This window comes from Oncorhynchus keta, chromosome 31 (genome assembly GCF_023373465.1).
Source record: "Oncorhynchus keta strain PuntledgeMale-10-30-2019 chromosome 31, Oket_V2, whole genome shotgun sequence".
NCBI classification, from domain to species: domain Eukaryota; kingdom Metazoa; phylum Chordata; class Actinopteri; order Salmoniformes; family Salmonidae; genus Oncorhynchus; species Oncorhynchus keta.
The window spans coordinates 25,045,312-25,068,138 of NC_068451.1; the positions used below are offsets into that span (position 1 = coordinate 25,045,312).

At 42.3% G+C, this 22,827-nt stretch overlaps 3 protein-coding genes across 4 annotated transcripts; all 3 read left to right on the forward strand.

The window, feature by feature from the left end:
* The first annotated feature begins 2,436 nt into the window (after window positions 1-2,436).
* Window positions 2,437-4,738, forward strand: LOC118380821 (zinc finger protein OZF-like). Its single transcript, XM_035767792.2, has 2 exons — window positions 2,437-2,746; window positions 2,944-4,738. The coding sequence occupies exons 1-2, from the start codon at window positions 2,575-2,577 to the stop codon at window positions 4,152-4,154; spliced, it is 1,383 nt and encodes a 460-aa protein (XP_035623685.2). The 5' UTR covers window positions 2,437-2,574; the 3' UTR covers window positions 4,155-4,738.
* Window positions 4,739-5,214: 476 nt separating this feature from the next.
* On the forward strand, window positions 5,215-9,791 carry LOC118367880 (zinc finger protein ZFP2-like). The gene is made up of 2 exons (XM_052489235.1): window positions 5,215-5,569; window positions 8,191-9,791. The coding sequence occupies exons 1-2, from the start codon at window positions 5,377-5,379 to the stop codon at window positions 9,249-9,251; spliced, it is 1,254 nt and encodes a 417-aa protein (XP_052345195.1). The 5' UTR covers window positions 5,215-5,376; the 3' UTR covers window positions 9,252-9,791.
* A 3,427-nt stretch (window positions 9,792-13,218) lies between these two features.
* Window positions 13,219-22,827, forward strand: LOC118380824 (zinc finger protein 37 homolog). 2 transcript variants are annotated; one of them, XM_035767795.2, is made up of 4 exons: window positions 13,219-13,501; window positions 13,665-14,206; window positions 19,748-19,914; window positions 20,236-22,827. In XM_035767795.2, the coding sequence occupies exons 1-3, from the start codon at window positions 13,306-13,308 to the stop codon at window positions 19,895-19,897; spliced, it is 888 nt and encodes a 295-aa protein (XP_035623688.2). In that variant the 5' UTR covers window positions 13,219-13,305; the 3' UTR covers window positions 19,898-19,914; window positions 20,236-22,827. The 2 variants fall into 2 exon arrangements, with proteins under 2 accessions (XP_035623688.2, XP_035623687.2); XM_035767794.2 differs by lacking the exons at window positions 19,748-19,914; window positions 20,236-22,827 and having other exon boundaries at window positions 13,220-13,501; window positions 13,665-15,350.

Consider the following 22,827-nt stretch of genomic DNA (forward strand, 5'->3'; position numbering starts at 1 on the left):
GTCAGCTGATGTTCTGAAAGAGCTGCAAAATCTGGACCCCTAAAAATCAGCCGGGCTAGACAATCTGGACCCTTTCTTTCTAAAATGATCTGCCAAAATTGTTGCAACTCCTATTACTAGCCTGTTCAACCTCTCTTTCGTGTCTTCTGAGATTCCTAAAGATTGGAAAGCAGCTGCGGTCTTCCCCTCTTCAAAGGGGGGGACACTCTAGACCCAAACTCCTACAGACCTATATCTATCCTACCCTGCCTTTCTAAGGTCTTCGAAAGCCAAGTCAACAAACAGATTACCGACCATTTCGAATCCCACCGCACCTTCTCCGCTATGCAATCTGGTTTCAGAGCTGGTCATGGGTGCACCTCAGCCACGCTCAAGGTCCTAAATGATATCTTAACCGCCATCGAAAAGAAACAATACTGTGCAGCCGTATTCATTGACCTGGCCAAGGCTTTCGACTCTGTCAATCACCACATCCTCATCGGAAGACTCGATAGCCTTGGTTTCTCAAATGATTGCCTCACCTGGTTCACCAACTACTTCTCTGATAGAGTTCAGTGTGTCAAATCAGAGGGCCTGTTGTCCGGGCCTCTGGCAGTCTCTATGGGGGTGCCACAGGGTTCAATTCTTGGGCCGACTCTCTTCTCTGTATACATCAATGATGTCGCTCTTGCTGCTGGTGAGTCTCTGATCCACCTCTACGCAGACGACACCATTCTGTATACTTCTGGCCCTTCTTTGGACACTGTGTTAACAACCCTCCAGGTGAGCTTCAATGCCATACAACTCTCCTTCCGTGGCCTCCAACTGCTCTTAAATACAAGTAAACTAAATGCATGCACTTCAACCGATCGCTGCCTGCACCTGCCCGCCTGTCCAGCATCACTACTCTGGACGGTTCTGACTTAGAATTCGTGGACAACTACAAATACCTAGGTGTTTGGTTAGACTGTAAACTCTCCTTCCAGACTCACATCAAACATCTCCAATCCAAAGTTAAATCTAGAATTGGCTTCCTATTTTGTAACAAAGCATCCTTCACTCATGCTGCCAAACATACCCTCGTAAAACTGACCATCCTACCGATCCTCGACTTCGGCGATGTCATTTACAAAATAGCCTCCAATACCCTACTCAATAAATTGGATGCAGTCTATCACAGTGCCAACCATATTGTCACCAAAGCCCCATATACTACCTACCACTCCAGGTCATCTACAAGACCCTGCTAGGTAAAGTCCCCCCTTATCTCAGCTCGCTGGTCACCATAGCAGCACCTACCTGTAGCACGCGTTCCAGCAGGTACAGTATATCTCTCTGGTCACCCCCAAAACCAATTCTTCCTTTGGCCGCCTCTCCTTCCAGTTCTCTGCTGCCAATGACTGGAATGAACTACAAAAATCTCTGAAACTGGAAACACTTATCTCCCTCACTAGCTTTAAGCACCAGCTGTCAGAGCAGCTCACAGATTACTGCACCTGTACATAGCCCATCTATAATTTAGCCCAAACAACTACCTCTTCCCCTACTGTATTTATTTATTTATTTTGCTCCTTCGTACCCCATTATTTTTATTTCTACTTTGCACATTCTTCCACTGCAAATCTAATATTCCAGTGTTTTACTTGCTATATTGTATTTACTTCGCCACCATGGCCTTTTTTTTTGCCTTTACCTCCCTTATCTCACCTCATTTGCTCACATCATGTATAGACTTATTTTTCTACTGTATTATTGACTGTATGTTTGTTTTACTCCATGTGTAACTCTGTGTTGTTGTATGTGTCAAACTGCTTTGCTTTATCTTGGCCAGGTCGCAGTTGTAAATGAGAACTTGTTCTCAACTTTCTTACCTGGTTAAATAAAATAAAAAATGGAGACTCATTGTTTAAGCCTTCCTCTAAAACACGCCCTTCACGGAAAAATAATGCCAAAACTCGCAATCGAAAAGACTGGCAGTGAAAGCAAAGATACGAGTCGCGTAACCAAAACGTAGTCCATGCAGGCAAGAGCGTAGGCAAAATGTATTCCATATAATTGGTTGCCGGGAAAGTTTAACAGAAAACGATTTTTGCATTCGTTTTGAAATATATATACATATATATTGTATAATTTGTCATAGAGTTTTGCTCTCGCTTTAAAATAATTTGCTTACACGTTTTTGGGTTTTGCTTTTGATGTCTGATTTTTGTTTACAATGCTATACATTTTGCTTTCAATTGTTTGTTTTTTGATTTCAACATCCCATTATTTCACCCGTCCTCGAAAATATGTTTACATTCTCAACTTTATGTTTAATGTTCACGATTTATTTTATTTTTAATTCAATACATATGGCGTGAAATTGACCCCATACAACTGACTTACTTACTATGTTTCCTGTTCCAAAAGGACAACAATTTGAAGCACCGAAGTCGCATTCCGTTCCAGCAGGTGGCGATAGTGCAAAATGTGTTTGCCGTCGTGCTCAAAGGAACGCCCTCCTTTGTTAACCCCATACAGTGTCTACGCTATGTTGCTGTAAATGTTCCTGTCATTATCCGTTAGCAAGCTGACACAACTTTTTTCCTAAAAAAAATGTCTAATATACAGTTGTTGAGAGTGTTTCTCAGCCAGAGATTGACAATGGCAGCTGAGGAGATATTCGGCGTCATTGAAGAAACGATAGCAGAGTACCAGGAAGAGAACAGCCGTCTGCGTAGCATGCTCGATGTAGTTATTAAACCAGATATACTATTACACAGAATAGGTGTGTGACTGAGGCTGCTTGCTGTTATATTTTAAACGTTCTTTGCATATGTCAAGTGATAAATGTCAGGATTTATCGACAAAATGACAATGTAGCTATGTTAGTATCTATCTACATTCCTAGCTAGCTGTCTAACTAGAATACTATTCATGTCAACGTTTTAGATGTTTTATTTCATTCTCTATCCTTCCCTCCAGACATCCAACAGTCCACCCACCACCCTGTATCTGAAAAGGAGGTTCTCCCTGAGCAGCAACACTGTGAGCAGGAGTGGAGCCCCAGGCTGGGGAAGGAAGACCCACATTACATACAGATAAAAGAGGAACCGGAGGAACTAGAGTCATCTTTGAAAAATGACTACAACCACCAGGACCTGACTCAGTCCTCACTTCTTTATGAAACCCAAAGTGAAGACTATGAAGAGACGTACTGTCTTCCCAGCACCTCAACTGCACAGAGGAACTACTCTCTACCCAGCACCTTAACTGAACAGAACATGATACAGATCAAATCAGAACTTGATGCAGAAGACAATGGAGTATCAGAACCATCCCGTGAGCCTCAGCCCCTATTTGCAGAAAATCTAGAGTCTTCTGCAGCTCAGAGTAAAAACATTAAATGTGTCAAAGGGGTAGAGTGTAGACCTCTGTCAGGTTCAAAGCCACTTAAATCCAAGAGATCACCATCAAAGAGATTACAGACAGTAAGAAAACAAAGTGCCTATATCCACTGTAAATTTTGTGGAATGTATTTCTCCTACTTAGCTTCTTTAGTGAATCATGCAAGAAAGCATGCACAGGACAAAGAATGTCTATGTGGTGTGTGTGGAATACACTTAGAGTCCACAGAAAGCATGTTAGATCATCTAGAAACCCACGTTGGAGCTAAAGTTTGTCATGTTTGTGGTACATTTTTCCCTGGAAGTGCTGAGCTGAATGATCATATGAAGATTCACCCAGGGGAGAAATCGTTTCGCTGTCCTGATTGTGGCAAGTGTTTCAGAAAAAATCCAGATCTCACAGCACACAAGAGGATTCATACAGGGGAGAGACCGTACCGCTGCCAGTTTTGTGGCAAAGGATTCAGTCAGAGTGGAAACCTGGCTGTACATATGAAGAGCCACTCTGGTGAGAAACCGCATTGCTGCCCTGTTTGTGGGAAATGTTTCAGCAGTAAACCTTATATGAACACACACATGAAGATTCACACAGGGGAGAGGCCATTTTGCTGTCGTTTATGCGGAAAATGTTTCATAAGAAACCCTGATCTGACAGTCCACATGAGGACTCATACAGGGGTGAAACCATATAAGTGCCAGTATTGTGGCCAAGGATTCAAGCAGAATTATCACCGGAAACTACACATGAAGATCCACATGGGAAAACCCACATCATTGCCATCTTTGTGACATGTATTTCAGCACTAGCACCCAGTCAACCTGGCATGAGATTTCACATGGAAGAGAAGACTTCACTTCAGTGACTGGCAGAGGCTTTGCATAGACTGGATGTTTGGGAGGACATATAATGACAATGCACAGAATACTTTAGTGTAGAAAATACTGACTGTAGACCTTGTTTGTGATACAAGTTTCACTCAGACGCTTTATTGAGGAAATATGTTACTTGCAGTGACTGTTAATGTGGTTGTTTTACCTGTTTTGAAATCACTAATTGTAAGTTGCTCTGGGTAAGAGTGTCAACTAAATGACCAAAATGTAAATGCAAGAAGTCCAATTGACACAGGAGAGAAACCATATAATTGTTTTATGAAAAACATACATAATGCAATGATTGCTGCTAAATGCTTAAAATGGGTGAACTCCCCTAGAAGATACGAGAAGAACATTCACAAGAGGGAGAAAACATAATGACAACCCGACAAAAAACCTCATGACACCGTGACAGTCGCCCCGTGTAGGGAGAGTCTTTCAGACAACACAAGGAAGTGCATTAAAACATCTAATTCCCTAAATCTGCTGTCATTCTTTATTTCTATGAAATATATCCCTCTTCTTTCTTTAGTTAATTACAGACATGAGAATGTTGGATTAGTGATAGCATTATGGTATATTCTATTTTTTATGTACTTTTGTGATCTAGGGAGGCAATTATTAATCTAAACTTCAGATTTGCACCAGTAGTGCTGGAGCAGTGCCACCAGCTCTGCAGTCTTTCACATTTAGGTCTATTTGCAGGATTAGAATAGAAATGTACAGACACTGGAGGAACTCCAACAATAGATTGGGATATACTTATTCAATCTGATTAATGACGAGAGATTAATTAATTTTGCTCAGTAATCAGTGTCCTCTTCTCAAAGGCAGAATATACTAGTGCAAACTGCAGGAGCTTCACGACCTGCGCCTTCCGCTCCAGCAGGGGACGACAGTGCAAAATGTATTATGTCGTGCACGCACAAAGACTATATAATGACGAGATGCTCATATCTCCGCCCTAACAATGGGAAGGTAGGCGACGACCTTGGGTAAAAAAAATAATAATAAGCCCATGTAAACGCATTGGGCTTGTTTTGGACAGAGTGAGGGGAGAGTGAAACCTCTCGCTTCGCCTCAGCGCTCTTTATATTTTCGACTTGGTAGCTATCTAGCCAACTTTCCTTCTCTACAAATGTCTAAAATAGAGTTATTGAGAATGTTTCTAAACCAGAGATTGATAGCGGCAGCTGATGAGATATTTGGTGTCGTTGAAGAAACCCTAGCAAGGTACAATGAAGAGGTTTCTCGCACAAGGGAGGAGAACAGTCGTCTACGGCTCACGCTCGATATCCGTACTAAGCCAGATATCAAGTTACATAGACAAGGTGTGTTTGCATTTTCAACATTCATTTAATATGAGACACGATAAGCTATCAATGTAATAACATGTTGAGTGTAGATGGTTCCAATATCTGTAAGAAGAATACTCAATCTTAAACCCATCTAACTACCTGGCAAACAATTATAGGGAGATTCTTTTTTTTATGTTACCCTAATCGTCCCAAGTTTGATTTTCTAGTTTTCCTTTAGTTATGGAAACATTCTATCTTTGTTAGCAAAGACATTCTGAGAACCCGTTAGCATGTTTTGGTGTTAAAGTTAGAACATTCTCTTTTTAATGTCACACAGATCTTATCAAGAACGTCGTTACAATGTTATCAGAATATATAACAATGTTCTAGACGCGCTTTATGGTACGTTGCAAAAAATATTTCTGTCAGGTTTTCGGATGGTTAGGAAACTATTGCAGCAACGTCCCACAAATTCTACACAGGACATGGTGCCAAGTTCTCAGAATGTAAGATGTTCATGTTCTAGACACATTTCATGGGAACATTGCAATAACATTTCTGTGTATCAGTTGTCAGTATGTCGCCTGATTTTTCCCGAAAGAAACGTTCTCCCCCAAAAAAACATTACACATCACACCTTGTTACTGTTGCCAAGCCCATTAAGACCCTGATTGGTAATCCGTTCACAGCTCTTTGTCTTTTGGCAAAGTTAAGGTTACTCACACACCCACAGTGCTTTTAACACACTATTTTCAACTACCACATTTGACATGCATGATTACATTGTGCATGTTGATTTGTAGTAATTATTATGCAACATGTGGGATTTGAACTCGCAACCGATTTGTTCATGGCAATCAAATCTTCCTGCTACGCCACCATGTCTGTGTCAGTTATCAGTTAATTTGACTATTCTCTCATTGATTTGATTGACTTATTTCAACAATTGAAGGGCTTTCTATATTATCTAATGTTTGTGCAGCATATTAACCTGTTTTAACGATACTCCTCAATCACTAGGATCAATATGTTTGTATTGAGTGTACTTCAAAGTTAATTCACCCTATTGCTTACACATATCAAGTTGTTTCAGGTCTACTCAAGTGTCTCGGGAGGAGGGTTAGGGTTTCTTCTTGACAGGGCCTAACTATTGATGAGTGTTGAGTCAGTAACTAAAAGGTTGCTGGATCGAATCCCCGAACTGACAAGGTAAAAATCTGTGGCTCTGCCCCTGAGCAAGGCAGTTAACCCACTGTTCTCTGGGTACCAAAGACCTGGATGTTGATTAAGGCAGCCCCCTGCACCCCTCTGATTCAGAGGTGTTGGGTTAAATGCGGAAGACACATTTCAGTAGAAGGCATTCAATTGTACAACAGACTAGGAATCCCCCTTTCCCAATGAGTTCATGCCCCAGAGCATGGCTATCCAGCTCTGTTCCTAGAGAGCTACCATCCTGTAGGTTTTCACTCCAACAATAATATAGCACACCTGATTATCATAATTAGCTGGTGGATACACTGAATCAGGTTAGTTACAACTGGGGTTGGAGTGAACTTAGAGGCGGGTAGCTCTCCAGGAACAGGGTTGGAGAGCCCTGCCCTAGAAATAACCCTCATTGGGACAGTCGTTAAGTTGTTCGTCATTGGTGCTAGTGACCTTGGTTTGAGAACCGCAGGAGAGTCAACCTACTCTCACATTCTTAGCAATATGTTAGTCTTTATTTAGCAACAGTTACAACACACCCATGTTTGAAGTAAATCTCTGTTAAAAGTACACCCAAGAAAACATTTTATTGATCATAGTGATTCAGAAGTATCATTAAAACAGGTTAATATGACCCATCAATATTAGGCAACTATAGAGAAAGCCTTTAAATTGCTGGAATAAGAAAATAAATAAGAGATCAATCAGATGAACTGACAGCCTACTTTACACAGACATGATGGTGTAGCAGGAAGATTGGAGTACTGTGAATTAAGGGGTTAAGAGTTCAAATCCCAGGTGTGGACATGTTGAATAATACTTCCTGATTAATTGAACATGCACAATGTAATTATGTATGTCAAAAATGGAAGTTTAAAACACAGTGTTTTAAAAGTACTCTGTATGAGTTTCCCTAACCTTGCCAACAGACAAAGATTTGAATGAATCAGTTGTTCACCAATCAGGGCCTTAATTGGCTTGGCAACAGTAACAAGACGTGATGTGTAAAACATTTTATATTGTGGACACAAATGTTTTTGCAAGGTTCCTATTAAACATGTCTCGAACATTAATATCTCATGTTCTGAGAACATGACAACCATGTTCTGTGTATGTTTGGTGGGACATTGATGAAATATTCTCCTAACCAGCAGAAAACTGGAGACATGAATGTTCTTGCAAAATTCCCATGAAACATGTCTAGAACATTAATATATTACGTTCTGAGAACATGGTAACCATGTTCTGGGTATGTTCTATTTGACATTAATGGAATGGTCTCTTGGAAACATGCCTTGCACATCCCAGGAACATTCCTAAGAAAACCTTAGTTAATGACCGAATGCGATGCTTAAGGAAATATCAAAATAAGGTGTGGGAACATTTTGTTGTTAGCTGGGTACGTCAATTCAGCTCTTGAATTTTCTATTTCATCCCTCTCTCCTCTCCAGACCTCCAGCAGCTAACTGTCACCGTGTCTGATGAGGTGGTTTCCCCTGAGCAGCAGGAGTGGAGCCCCAGTCTGGGGCAGAAGGACCCAGAACCCACACGGATGAAAGATGAACAAGATGAACCAAGGACCAGTCAGGAGGATGAGAATCATTTCAATGAGTTTATAAATTCTTACGGCTGTGTATCAAGTGACTATTATCAGGACCCAACTCAGTCCTCACTTGAAGAGAGATACTCTCTACCCAGCACCTCAACTGAACAGATCAAAACAGAACCTTATGTAGAAGACTATAGTGTATCAGAACCAACCAGAGAGTCTCAGCCCTTCTCTGCAGTAGATACAGAGTGTTCTGCAGCTCAGAGTGAAAACAGAGGACATATTTACAGGATGGAGAGTGGAGGACCTCTGTCAGGTCTAATGTTAAAGCCACTCAAATCAAAGAGAACAAAGACCGTAAAAGGACAAAGTTTTCATGGTGTTAAGGACAGGAAATTGAACCATCTAAAATCACACTCGAGACCCAGTGTAAGCTGGGATGCTGCTCCTAGTTGTAAGGTATGTGGAAAGCAATTTGACTCCATGGCGTCTTTATTAAATCATGTGCAAGCGCACACACAGGATAAAGAACATCTTTGTGGTGTGTGTGGAAAATTCTGTCAGTCCACAGAAAGTATGATAGATCACCTACAAACTCACATTGGAGCAAAGTGTTGTCGTGTTTGTGGTAAATGTTTTGCTTGGGATACTTTCCTGAAAAGGCATTTGAGGAGTCATACAGGGGAGAAGCCGTTTCACTGTCATGATTGTGGCAAAGGATTCAGTCAGAGTGGACACCTGGCTGTGCATATGAAGAGCCACTCTGGGGAGAAACCACATCGCTGCCCTGTTTGTGGCAAATGTTTCAACAGAAACCCTGATCTGACAGTCCACATGAGGACTCATACAGGGGTGAAACCATATAAGTGCCAGTATTGTGGCCAAGGATTCAAGCAGAATTATCACCGGAAACTACACATGAAGATCCACATGGGAAAACCCACATCATTGCCATCTTTGTGACATGTATTTCAGCACTAGCACCCAGTCAACCTGGCATGAGATTTCACATGGAAGAGAAGACTTCACTGCAGTGACTGGCAGAGGCTTTGCATAGACTGGATGTTTGGGAGGACATATAATGACAATGCACAGAATACTTTAGTGTAGAAAATACTGACTGTAGACCTTGTTTACGATACATGTTTCACTCAGCCGCTTTATTGAGGTAATGTTTTTATTCCAGTGACTGTTAATGTGGTTGTTTTACCTGTTTTGAATACACTGACTGTACGTTTCTCTGGGTAAGACAGTGCAATTATGTTTCACTGTTAGTCTACACCTGTTGCTTACAAAGTGTCACGAAGAAAATGTTTTGATTTGATTGCTGCTAAATGCTTCAAATGGATGAAGTCCCCTAGAAGGTCTGAGAACATTCACAAGAGGGAGAAACCATAATAACAACCTGATGAAAATCCTCCTGACAACACGGCAGTAGTTTCCTGTGTAGGGAGAGTGTTTCAGACCGTACAAGAGGTGCATTAAAACATGTATTTATCTGAATCGACTGGCTTTATTTCTATGAAATACAGTGCCTTCAGAAAGTATTCATACCCCTTGACTTATTCCACATTTTGTTCTGTTACAGCCTGTATTCAAAGTTGATTCATATTTTTCCTCACCCATCTACACACAATACCCCATAATAACAAAGTGAAAACATGTTTTAAGAAATGTATTGAAAATGAATTGCAGAAATATCTCATTGACATATGCATACCCCTTAGCTCAGGTGCATCCAATTTCCTTTGATCATCCTTGAACTGTCGCTACAACTTGGAGTCCAGCTGTGTCCAATTCAATTGTTCAGACATGATTTAGAAAGAAACACACCTGTCTATATAAGGCAACACAGTTGACAGTGCATGTCAGAGAGGGCAGATAGGCAATCTAGGGCACTCAGGCTGTGCGATGGTGCATTTAAAACTACACCGGTTGAGGCTTTACAAGTAGATAATGGGGAAATGCCACTAACCCTTAGAGTTAAGTGTACCCTGGCGTACTGGGCAAGACTGAAGGGTAGTATGGGAGATCATCCTACACTGACAGTATTGGAAGACTGCTGGTAATATGAAAGATATCAAAAGAGGGGTTTTGACCCAGAGATTTGGAAAAGGGGTTTATAAAGATGGACACCAGGGAACTTGTTATAGAGCCATCTGTGGCAATAGGAAATGTGTTACTGTGGTTTTATACAAGACCACATGTCGATTTTTAGCCTGATCGAAGAAAAGAAACGGTGGCGTGAAGAAGATCATGTAGCAACAATAGTGGATCAATATATTACTGATCAGTTTTATTCTTGTCTTGCAGTGCATACAGATGGTTCAAAGGATCCCATGAATGGGAAGACAGCATCAGGTGCATTTATTACTGAGTTCGATGTTAATCTCTGCAAGAGGCTAACAAATGATTTATCTGTAGATTCAACAGAAATAGATGTGATAATTGTTGGATTGCAATGGATAGAGCTCCAACCAGGAAGAATAGCAACATGTTTGGATTCTATGTCTGTTTTGTGTAGTTTAAGATCTGGAAAGCATTTCGCTACATCCACAATAACGTGCTAAAGGTGTGTTTGTGACAAATAAAATGTGATTTTGATTTGAAAGTCAGAACATGAGGATTTATGGGTAGAAATAATGCTGCTGTTGTTGGGCTTAAATAAATGGTATTGACATTCAGTTCTGTTGGATTCCAGCTCATAAAGGAGTTAATGGAAATTATATAGTAGATATAATAGCCAAAAAAGCAGTGAAAATAATATTGTGGATATACAGGTGCAGTTGGGTAGAGAGGAAATTAAAACATTGATTCTGAAAAATGGGTTAGATTGCTGGCAGAGACAATGGGATGGGTAAGGGCAGACATGTTTATAGTACACGGAAATCTGTACTGGAGATAGTGTCATATAATGGGAACAGAAGAGAGGAAGTTATGTTGTGTAGGATCAGATTAGGGCATACGGAATTGAATTCCTCTTGGAAATTGATAGGGAAGCATGGTACTGGAATGTGTAATGGCTGTATGGTAGAGGAAATGGAACATATTATTTTGTGTGATGTGTGATGTAGAAAGGGAGAGGTTGTTTGACAGGGTCAGAGAGGTTGGACTGGAATAGGGAGAAGGTGGTATTTTATGTGGGGATAACGGGAGTAGTGAGGTTTGTAGGGAATTGTTTTATTTTATTAGAAGTTCAGGGTTAGTTGAGAGAATATAGTGGTATATATCGGCCTCACACTCCAGAACAGTAGGTGGTGGTGTATTGAACCTGCCAGTTGGTTGCGATTCGCCAATAAAAACTTAAAGAAGAAGTGCGTGTCAAAGCAGAATCTATACCATGAAGTCCAAGGAACTCTGTAGTTCTCTGAGATACAATTGTGATGAGGCATATAGCTGGGGAAGGGTATAAAACAATGTCTAGAGTGTTGAAAGTTTCTGAGAGCTCAGTGGTGTCCATCGTTGGGAAATTGAAAAGAATGTGGAACTACCCAGACTCTGCCTAGAGCTTGCCTTCCAACCAAACGGAGAAACCGGGCAAGTAGGACCTTGGTCAGGGAGGTGACCAAGAACACAATGACCACTCAGAGTTCCTTGGCTGTGATGGGAGAACCTGCCAGAAGGACAACAGTCTCTACAGCACTTCGCCAATCTGGGCTTTATGGGAGAGTGGCCAGATGGAAGCCACTCCTGAGAAAAAGGCACATGACGGCATGCCTGGAGTTTGCAAAAAAAGGAATGTGAAAGACGGATCATAAGGCAAAAGGTTCTGTGGTCTGGTGTGACAAATTGAACACTTTGGCCTGAATGCAAAGCTCGATGTCTGGAGAAAACCAGACACAGCTCATCACCCGTCTAACACCGTCCCTACTGTGAAGCATGGTGGGGGCAGCGTCATGCTATGGGGATGCTTTTCAGCAGCAGGGACTGGAAGACTGGCAAGGATAGATGAAACAATGAATGGAGCCAAATACAGGCAAATACTTAATGAGAACCTGATCAGAGTGCAAATGACTTTGGACTGGGGTGAAGATTTGCATTCCAACAGGACAGTGAACCTAAGCATACAGCCAAAGCAACATTGGAATGGCTTCAGAACAATAAAAGTTATTGAGTCACCCAGCCGAAGCCCAAACTTGAATCCCATTGAAAATCTGTGGAAAGACTTGAAGATTGCTGTTCATCGCCGCTCCCCATGTAACTAAACAGAGCTTGAGAAAACCCCCAAATCCAGATGTGCAAAGCTGATACAGACATACCCAAGACAACTCAAAGTTGTAATCACCTCCAAAGGTGCTACTACAAAGTATTGACTCAGTGGTGTGAATACTTATTTAAATGAGATATTTATGTATTTCTAAAAACATATTTTCACTTTGTCATTATGAGGTACTGTGTGTAGATGGGTGAGATTGTATTTTTTTAGATACATTTTGAATTCAGACTAACAACACAATGTGGAATAAGTCAAGGGTTGTGAATACTTTCTGAAGGCACTATACATTACTCCTCTTCTCTTCCTTGAATTAATTGCAGACATGAGAATGTTGAATTAGTGATAACATTACGGTGTATTTTATTTTTGTGTACTTTTGTGATCTAGGGAGGCAATGATTGATCTAAACTTCAGATTTGCACCAGTTGTGCTGTAGCAGCACCACCAGCTCTGCAGTCTATTACATGTGCTGGGCTTTAATAGAAATGCACACACTGGAGGACCTCCAAGAATAGATTGGGAAATACTTATTCAATCTGATCAATGATTAGTATGAAAAGGGATTAGAGATTCATTCATTTTGCCTATTAATAATCAGCCCTCTTCTCAAAAGCAGCACAGCCGGCGTCACCTGCAGGATCGCGACGACCTGTGCCTGCCGCTCCAGTAGGGGGCGACAATGCAAAATGTATTATACCGTGCACCCACAAAGACTGACAGCGCTCTTTGTCTTGTTTACTTTGTTTACGTTGGTAGCTCGCTGGCTAACTTGGCAAGCGAGACAGCTTTTCTTCTCAAAAAATGTCTAAAATGGAGTACTTGAGAGTGTTTCTCAACCAGAGATTGATAGCGGCAGCTGAAGAGATATTTGGTGTCGTTGAAGAAACGATAGCAGAGTACCAGGAGGAGGTCTCTCACACAAAGGAGGAGAACAGGCGTCTACGGAGCATGCTGGATATTCGTTCTAAGCCACAGATCAAGTTACACAGACGAGCAGGTGTTTGTTTTAATAACGTTAATTTCATATGAATTACGATTAGCTTTCAATTTAATTAATGTTGTAGAGTATTTACAAAACCAAGTTCTGTAAAAAATATAATGATTGTAAGCCTAGCTACGTCTCAAGTCAGCTTTTGAGTTTTCCCCCCCATTATCTCCAGACCCCCAGCAGCTCACTGTCACCGTGTCTGATGAGCAGCAGGAGTGGAGCCCCAGTCTGGGGCAGAAGGACCCAGAACCCACACGGATGAAAGATGAACAGAATGAACCAAGGACCAGTCAGGAGGATGAGAATCACTTCAACGAGTTTATAAATTCTTACGGCTGTGTATCAAGTGACTATTATCAGGACCCAACTCAGTCCTCACTTGAAGAGAGATACTCTCTACCCAGCACCTCAACTGAACAGATCAAAACAGAACCTTATGTAGAAGACTATAGTGTATCAGAACCAACCAGAGAGTCTCAGCCCTTCTCTGCAGTAGATACAGAGTGTTCTGCAGCTCAGAGTGAAAACAGAGGACATATTGACAGGATGGAGAGTGGAGGACCTCTGTCAGGTCTAATGTTAAAGCCACTCAAATCAAAGAGAACAAAGACCGTAAAAGGACAAAGTTTTCATGGTGTTAAGGACAGGAAATTGAACCATCTAAAATCACACTCGAGACCCAGTGTAAGCTGGGATGCTGCTCCTAGTTGTAAGGTATGTGGAAAGCAATTTGACTCCATGGCGTCTTTATTAAATCATGTGCAAGCGCACACACAGGATAAAGAACATCTTTGTGGTGTGTGTGGAAAATTCTGTCAGTCCACAGAAGGTATGATAGATCACCTACAAACTCACATTGGAGCAAAGTGTTGTCATATTTGTGGTAAATATTTTGCTTGGGATACTTTCCTGAAAAGGCATTTGAGGAGTCATACAGGGGAGAAGCCGTTTCACTGTCATGATTGTGGCAAAGGATTTACTCAGCGTGGACACCTAAACTTACATATGAGGAGCCACACAGGGGAGAAACCACATCAATGCCAGGATTGTGGCAAATGTTTCAGCCAGAATACATCTCTGATAGTGCACATGAGGACTCACACAGGGGAGAAGCCATACATGTGTCCTGTGTGTAGAAAATGCTTTACCACATCAAGTATGTTGAAGAAGCATCACACAGCTCACAAACCTATAGGTGCCATGAATGTGGCCAATGCCACAATGGTTTCAGACCATACAGAGCCACGTGAAGAGGGTTTACAAAGAGGTGAACACATGACTGTTCCCTGTGTGTGGGGAGAGAATCAGACAGCAGACTGAGAGACATGTGAGAGGAGAATAAGGACATAGCCCTCCTCAGGACACTGCTCTCTGATTAATATCATGTTCTAACAGAGAGCAGTTAGTGGGTTTCTGAGCAACAGGAGTCCCTGCTCATTAGTTATAGGATGACACAGAGGACATGGTGTGATCCACTTCTCTGTCTGTATATAAACCTTTCATTGGTCTTTAGAGTAATATGTCTTGTTCATATATGGTAATATGTCACAATACATCTGCCCTGATGTTGCAAACAGCCTAGTATTCAGAATGTTTGTTCCTTAGTGTGGCAAGATCTTCCATACACCAAATTCCATACTTACCTCTGTGCCTAATGCCAAAATGCACCAAGGGAAAAAATATATATTTCATTTCATGTGTATTTACATGTATTGAGAATTGGTATGATACAGTTACGCTATGTTCAATGGGATCTAAATATACCACCTGAAATGAGAGCTTCTTCTTTCAACCAACCCAGATATTGTACATTCCCAGACATCCATTAAGTACTACAGAATAAATGGCTGATAATGTGTCTTTTTTTAGCTTCTCTCTTCTCTGGCAGCATTGCGGGATCATGTTGGGAACCAACCATGCAACCATTATCTGATGAAATCAATACAAGTGTTAGGAAAAGTACACAGGCTCCAATCGGTCCTTCTGTAGCACAGTTGGTAGAGCATGGCGCTTGTAAGGCCATGGGTAGTGGGTTCGATTCCCGGGACCACCCATACGTAGAATGTATGCACACATGACTGTAAGTCGCTTTGGATAAAAGCGTCTGCTAAATGGCATATATTATATTATAATCTTTAAATAAAATCTATTTTAATTCTCTGTAAAGGCGGTGGAAATATCTCTGAGCTGTCTATCAAATGGCTGCATCTACACACTAATCATTTAGTGAGTTATAATGGTGTGGACACAGACCCTGTTGCATGAAGAGAAGCTCCATGGGGTAGGGACGTCCCAAGAGGAGTTCGGTCAGCTGGAGGAGGAAGCGCTCGCTTGGAGGTTGTTTTGTGATGCACAAGATTTGAGGTTTGTTTGAATGACTCCGTGCCTGGAGAACTGTGTGGAGTCAGAACTGGGTGAATGAGTTGCTGATGCGAGAGAAGTTTGGAAGTCTGACAGCCGAAAAGGAGGCAAGTAGTGAGGACGAAATGGAGAAAAGGTTGGAGAAGGAACAGTTGTGCTGGAATGCGAACAGAATGGGTGTCAGTTCTGATGGTCTGGAGTGGGAGGATGCGGGTCAAGGAATAGTCAGTAGTGGAAAGACAGGGAAAATAGAGCTGACACTGAAAGCAGTGGTTGGTCTAGTAAAGAAAGCATAAAGAGGGCCAAGGTAAGAAACAAGAGTAATAATGTGTGGGAGTGGAAAGTGGTGATTGTGTTTGATGAGACCACAGGGCCTCATTTACACCCTATCCAACTAACCAATGCAGTACAGAAAGAGATGGGTGAAGTCAGATTAGCCCAGTTCATTGGAAATGGTAGATTGTTCATATTTTGTTGTAGCCTGATGGAAAGCTTCATGGGATGAATATTACAAGTAATGTCCCTGGTGCCAATACTAGGTTGAGGGGAGACATCACTGCGGTCCCAATATCTATGTCCATAGATGATATTACAGAAATGTGACAGGAAGCAGAGTGATTGAGGGCAAAAGATTGACCGGTAGGAAAGAGGGTCAAACAAGTGAAAGCTTATCAGTGCTGCTGACTTTTGAGAAGTTTTTACCCAGACAAGTACAGAAAGGATTCATCAGTTTCAATGTCAGAGAATTTGTCCCATATGAATTGCTGTGTTTTAAATGCAGAAGAATGGGACATGTAGGTGCTCAGGGTAAAGGACAGAAAATATGTGGGGAACATGGTTACAGTGAATGTGAGAGCAATGTGAAGGTAATTGTGTGTGTGGGGGGGGCATAGTGCAGCATTTGGTAGATCCCAGGTGCAGAGAGAGGCTCAGAGGTATAGAATCAGTCATGATGTATCATATGCAGAGGCTGTAAGACAGATTTGTGGAACTACAGTGTGGAATGATGGAGCTTCCATGGTGGAGCTTCCGTGACGGAGCTTACTGCACTAAGTGGACCTAATGTCCTAGTGCTTCTACTGGACCTGGCATGGTTTCGAGACCTGTTCAGAAATCTTGTGCTTATAAATGTGCTGGGTCAAAGGACACTTTGATAGTGAATGAAGTTAACTTCATAGCTTTCATTGGTAAGATTATCAACAAGACTTAGGTTGTGGAAAGCAGAAATGCCAAGTTGAAGGTTATTGTGGATGCGGCAAAAGTTGTTATTGGGAGTAACAGATGTTACTGTTGAAATGGTTGTAGACATAGACATAGCTGAATAATCTTAGGGGTGGATTGTTTCAGTGTAGCCGATGTGAAATGGCTAGCTAGTTAGCGGTGGTGCGCGCTTGTGGCGTTTCAATCGGTGACGTCACTTGCTTTGAGACCTTGAAGTAGTGGTTCCTCTTGCTCTGCAAGGGCCGCAGCTTTTGTGGAGCGATGGGTAACGATGCTTCGAGGGTGACTGTTGACGTGTGCAGAGCGTCCCTGGTTCGCGCCCAGGTCGGGGCGAGGGGACAGACGTAAAGTCTATCCTGTTACATCAGCATGATATAGATCAAGTTTAATGGGTTGTGGTGGCGTAGCAGTTTTTTGAGGGGGTAGAAGTTAGTAGGGATTTAATGTTTTATTGAATTGAATTTGCTTGGTAGTACAGAATTAGGCAGACCGTGATTGATCGCATTCTCCAGCACAGTAGGTGGCGACATGCACTTTAAACGGTTGTTTTCGCGGACCGCCATGATATCATAGAAGAAAACTGTCTCATTCCATTCCAGCAGAGGGCGATAGTCAATCATTTGTGATGCCCTACACAGATGGGCATGCGCTTCTGTGTTTATATTCTGCAGAAGTGTATACTAATTTTGCATGGAAGAAAATAAACAATAAAACTGTCAAAAAGAGAGTTGAAGAGAGAATTTCTCAACCAGAAATGAACAGCGGCTGCTGAGGAGATATTTGGGGTCGTTGAAAAAACGATAACAGAGTACCAGCTAGACGTTTTCCATATGAAAGAGGAGAACGAAGTAGTAAGTAGTTGCAAAGTAGTAAGTAGTTGAAAAGTTGCTACATGCTACCTTTGGGTTATTAGACGTTTCCATTATACACCCATCCATCCACCCTGACCATCCACCCTCCTTTCATTTTGGCCTTAAAGTAACCTTCTGTCTTATGTAACCATACCAAATGTAACATATCATACTTATTTGAACATCCAGGATGTACTTTTACTATGTTACGTCTAGTCTGAGACCAGGCTGAGCAAAGTAATACAACAAAAATAGTAGTAGTTAGCTGTTCTATCATGCATGCAATGATGTCTGAGGGAATAAAAAAATGTTTGTTGTTTGAAGTGACATCTTTGTTGTTGTAATATTCCAAACAGATGTGGCAGTTTTACCAAAACGTATTCCAACTTTAACAGATCTACATGTGCAACTGTTTCTCATTCCCTCCAGAGTCCGACTGCCAGCAGCAGGCTGAAGCTACTATCACTTTGGTGCAGGTTGCCCCTGAGCAGCAGCAGTCATGTACTCAAGAGTGGGACCTCCGTCTAAGACAGGAGGGCCCAGAGCCCACAGTGTAAAGAGGAAGAGGATACCCACTGGATCAGTGAGGTTGAAGAACACATTCAAAAGCTGGAGTCTGATTCCAAAGAATATCCAGACCAAGTATCCACACTGACAAGCTCTCAACACATATCACCAAGCCATAGCATTGGTCAGTGGGCATATAGCTATCCCTTTTAGCAAAAAAGTTATTGTAACACAGTCGTGCGGTTGTTGTTAGTTGTATTTTAGGTAATACTCTTTGAAATCAAGGGGCATTTTATTCGTGGAAATTATAGGGAAATCGTACCGTCTATGGCTTTAAGTTCTGTTGACGCTGTGTCCTTTCTTTTCTTCAGATTTCACATTCCGAATGGAAACAGAAGGGTCAGTAAATGAAGCCATCAAAGTGAAAGTCATCCTCAACATTTACATTTACATTTACATTTGTCATTTAGCAACGACAACAGAATAGAGAAAGTGATTCTGCCCTCTCAACCTGACTCACTGAATGAGCTGATATCAACACTCAAGGAGAAACTGCATCTGAAGTTTGATTTCAGTCTTCTTTATGAAGACCCTGATTTCAACAATGAGCTCTTCAACTTAGAGACCATTGAAGACTTGCCTTCTCCTAGGGCTACGGGGAAAGTTTTGCGAATACGACGTGATTACAGACCTCGGTTTAACCGGATTCTCAGCCACCGAGTTGCGGGATGCCCCACCAGAGCGGTTAGGAAGATGGCCCTGAGGTATTTGTCATACCCACTTTCTCGATGGAAGTTGAGTTTGCTCTGAGGGCAATTGTGCATATCTGAGACATGAAACGGTGCTGAAAATAACAAGGGATTAAAAACACAACATTCTTGATAGGATGACTTGGACAATCTTCAATTTAATAGCGTCCCCAAGTGACAGAGAAACAGAGGCTGGAGATGGTCCACGAGATGATGAAAGAAAACCTAGACCTGCCACTCATCAATCAACACATGCAGAAGACATTTGCTCTCAGACACCAAGAAATAGTTCAATCCAGTCCTACGGTAGAGCATCTCAGAACACGCTGACCAGCACTCTTCCTCGAAGCCCAGGTTAAGCAGACTAAGAAAAGTTGTCTTTGTCCAGTCATGTGCTCATAACAATCTACATTTCCATTGCAGTTCAGACCTTTTTGATGCATGTCACATGTTCTTCTGGTTGTACTCACAAGTCATGGTTATCAGTAACAACATTCTCAGGGCAGGCTCAACTTGCCTGACTGACATAAATTGGGATGTTCTATGTGCTTTGTCTTTTCCTTTAGGTACATGCTGAGTTTCAGAGAATCACCAACCAGAGCCTGCAGCAGACGTTCTACTCTGCCTTGGGCCACCACACGCCCCGCCTGCTGACCCTGTTCAGGGAGAAGGAGGGGAAGTCCACCACCCATGGAGGAAATTCTCAAGCATCCTGAGAGTGTACAACGAGCAGGTCAGTGGGATTCACTTGATCAGGGATGGACAATCTTGGTGTGGTTGCAGACTCTTGTTTCAACCAAGCAGTGACACACCTGGTTCACTTGATCAACTAATCTTCAACCAATACTTTGTTTACTGCTTGGTTGGAACAAAAGCCTGTAGCCACACCTGCTTTTTGTGCATAAGATTGGCCACCCATGTACTACATGGACATGTGCTTCAGCTATTGGCTGTGACTGGAACCAGATTAGATTACTCCTATGTTGAGGTTGACGAGCGCAACTTGCTGGATTATTTAAATGCTAACTGACATTGTGAAATGTGCTCTCTTTAGTTCACTTCACACGGAGAAAATAACATCACCGTGGCCCGTTCTGCAGTCCTGGCTGGTCTCCCTTTGTTGTTACGAGAGGACAGTTCTGATGTCTTCAACATCTGAGAGGTTTTACAGCCTGTACCATTATCAACGCATTCTTTCCTATTGTGTTTTTTAAACTTAGTTTTTTCCTCTGTCATTACGGTGGGAGAACTCAGCAACCCTGGTATTCTGGATGGAGTTTCTATTCTCTCAGTGGTGGGCCAGCACAATGAGGTGGTGGGTGGTATACCCATCAGACCGGCCCATGTATCCATTGTCCTTGAGGATAAGATCGTCATGACGAACTCCCGCTCCTGGCCAGACGCTCTCGTGGTTGTTTTTGGGCTACTCTACTCCCTCCATCTGAACTACCCCAAAGCCCTGGGCAGACGCTCTCGTGGTTGTTTTTGGGCTACTCTACTCCCTCCATCTGAACTACCCCAAAGCCCTGGGCAGACGCTCTCATGGTTGTTTTTGGGCTACTCTACTCCCTCCATCGGAACTACCCCAAAGCCCTGGCCAGACGCTCTCATGGTTGTTTTTGGGCTACTCTACTCCCTCCATCGGAACTACCCCAAAGCCCTGGGCAGACGCTCTCGTGGTTGTTTTTGGGCTACTCTACTCCCTCCATCTGAACTACCCCAAAGCCCTGGCCAGACGCTCTCGTGGTTGTTTTTGGGCTACTCTACTCTACAGAAAACCCCCAAATGTTTCACCTTTGCAGACATTCCGACTGGCACAAAATACATGTTGATAAAATGTTTATTAAAGTGTCTTTACCTGCTATTGTCTATCCTCTCTGGCAGTGTTGCGTGATCCTGGCCTTCTATCTGAATTCTAAATGCTCACCAAGACACAGGACTATGTCTTAACTGTTGTAACACACTGAATATACGCTGAGTGTACATTATCGTGTTGCACCCCCTTTTGCACTCAGAACAGCCTCAATTCGTCAGGCATGGACTCTACAAGATGTCAAAGCGTTTCACAGGGATGATGGCCCATGTTGACTCCAATGTGTCCAAAAGTTGTGTCAAGTTGGCGCGATGTCCTTTAGGTAGTGGACTGTTCAGAGATGACGTCTGACTCCTGTCCAGCTGAGGTTTCTCCACACTGCCGGCACAGCTCCATGTCAACTTGATGCAAACACTGGTATCTGTCAGACGGTTTCTCTGTCAACACAGCTCACTGGTTTGTCTGTCTGTCTCGTTGGTCTGCCTGTTGCTGGTATGTGTGTCTGTTGCTAGTCTGGGAGGTAGTGTTGGTCGCCTTCACGGTTCTCTCAGACACAAATGTCTCTGTGTGTGTGTTTTTGTGTGTGCGCACGTGCAAGTGAGTCTGTTCTTAATTACATGGAGCACCATGTCAGCATATTTCTCAGCTTGTGAATGGATGAGTGAGTGGATGAGTGAGTTAATGAGGGAGGGTTTATATGTGTGTTTTCCAATGACTAAGGGAGTAGTTATTAGATTTCATTGTCATGCAGCCCTCCCCCTCCCCCTTTGACTGACACTGAGAATACTTCACCAGATTGGCAAAAACAAGAAACATTGAAACGCCTGTGACTCCAATTAGTATATAATCCAGGCAGCCTGTCAGTCAGTCCATGGCTCTGTGATCACATAAGTAGTTCACTTACCGGTAGAACAGACAGCACCATTGACAGAACGTCTTGCCTGATTGAACGCCGAGGGAAGCCTGGTACAGAAATGTCCATTTACTAAGAAATTACATGATAAAATGGTAATTACACTGTAATAATTTGATTGGCGAAACTTCTGTGTGTTAGCCAAGCTGCAATGATGGACAGGCCATATAAATGACATCTGTTTATTCTATGCAACCTATTTCTACGTCTTTGACATTGTCCTTCTCACTCACCCTGGTGAAGGATGGCTCTAAGAATATCTCCCTGATGTGATGTCATCAGCATGGAATGTCAGGATCGTCCTGTAGATGCTGCAATACGGAATGCTGCCGACATACTTATCTAAGGTGACTTTAAACGCCACACAACCAACTTACCATGGAATATCTCAGCTCAACATGAGGGCAGGAGAAGGCTAATAGCACTTGTGACACTAATATACCTCTGTTTACTTCTTTACTACTAATGAACTCTTGTTGAATGCATGTTATTCCTATGGTTAATGCAGAGTACAGTAGCTGTTCTGAATGGTAACATGGCTGACTATACAGCACTATAAACAGACTATAAGGCAAAGACCCACACTGTCAGTTCCTATCTGTAAATAGAGATCAAAGTAAAACAGTTTTATGTGAACAGTCAGACCGTAGCATGTTAACAGTACGGTCCAGCTGCATATGCAATTACCATGTAAATACTGGATGGTTTTAACTTCACTTGGTATAAAGAGGGAATCGTAAGTCACACCATCACATGTACTGTATGAAGAGGATGAAGTTGCCTCTGTGTGGTTGAAATATTATTAATACAAACTATAGGAGCATTTATTCTAAACAGCACAGAGGCGTTTGTCACATTTAGCCTAGAACACATTCAGCCCTGAGCTTCTAACAGCATCAGTAAATCATAAGATTCCAGCT

What these genes read in the sequence shown, in the direction of transcription:
- LOC118380821 (XM_035767792.2), top strand. Translation starts at nt 2,575, where the DNA reads ATGTCTAATATACAGTTGTTGAGAGTGTTTCTCAGCCAGAGATTGACA. An exon ending in TATACTATTACACAGAATAG is followed by an intron (nt 2,747 to 2,943) that starts GTGTGTGACTGA and finishes CCTTCCCTCCAG; the next exon opens with ACATCCAACAGTCCACCCAC.
- LOC118367880 (XM_052489235.1), top strand. Translation starts at nt 5,377, where the DNA reads ATGTCTAAAATAGAGTTATTGAGAATGTTTCTAAACCAGAGATTGATA. An exon ending in TATCAAGTTACATAGACAAG is followed by an intron (nt 5,570 to 8,190) that starts GTGTGTTTGCAT and finishes TCTCCTCTCCAG; the next exon opens with ACCTCCAGCAGCTAACTGTC.
- LOC118380824 (XM_035767794.2), top strand. Translation starts at nt 13,306, where the DNA reads ATGTCTAAAATGGAGTACTTGAGAGTGTTTCTCAACCAGAGATTGATA. An exon ending in CAAGTTACACAGACGAGCAG is followed by an intron (nt 13,502 to 13,664) that starts GTGTTTGTTTTA and finishes CATTATCTCCAG; the next exon opens with ACCCCCAGCAGCTCACTGTC.